Source organism: Habropoda laboriosa, unplaced genomic scaffold (assembly GCF_001263275.1).
Source record: "Habropoda laboriosa isolate 0110345459 unplaced genomic scaffold, ASM126327v1 scaffold128, whole genome shotgun sequence".
NCBI lineage: Eukaryota > Metazoa > Arthropoda > Insecta > Hymenoptera > Apidae > Habropoda > Habropoda laboriosa.
Genome location: NW_017100281.1, coordinates 658,041 through 658,240, shown reverse-complemented (window position 1 = coordinate 658,240; position 200 = coordinate 658,041). Strand labels below are relative to the sequence as shown.

Genomic DNA, 200 nt, shown 5'->3' with positions numbered 1-200 from the left:
TATATTTTCTATTATATTTATTAAATATTGAAATTAAAATGAAATTATTTTATATCTTTATAGACATTAGTGGAGGAACAGGGCTTATTAGTCAAGCATTACTTGCAAATGCAGATGCACTTTGTGCTGCAGTATCACCGCTAATGGATCGTGATGAAACATTAACGTGAGTTTAATGTTGTTTACTATGCTAACATTAT

General features: G+C 28.5%; 1 protein-coding gene across 1 annotated transcript in view; it reads left to right on the top strand.

The window, feature by feature from the left end:
* LOC108573601 (diacylglycerol kinase eta-like) overlaps positions 1-200 on the top strand; it is a 36,095-nt gene that overhangs the window by 15,007 nt on the left and 20,888 nt on the right. The window contains exon 14 of the mRNA XM_017936064.1: positions 64-166. Within this exon, the coding sequence (XP_017791553.1) occupies positions 64-166 (103 nt within the window). The remainder of the gene's footprint in view (positions 1-63; positions 167-200) is intronic.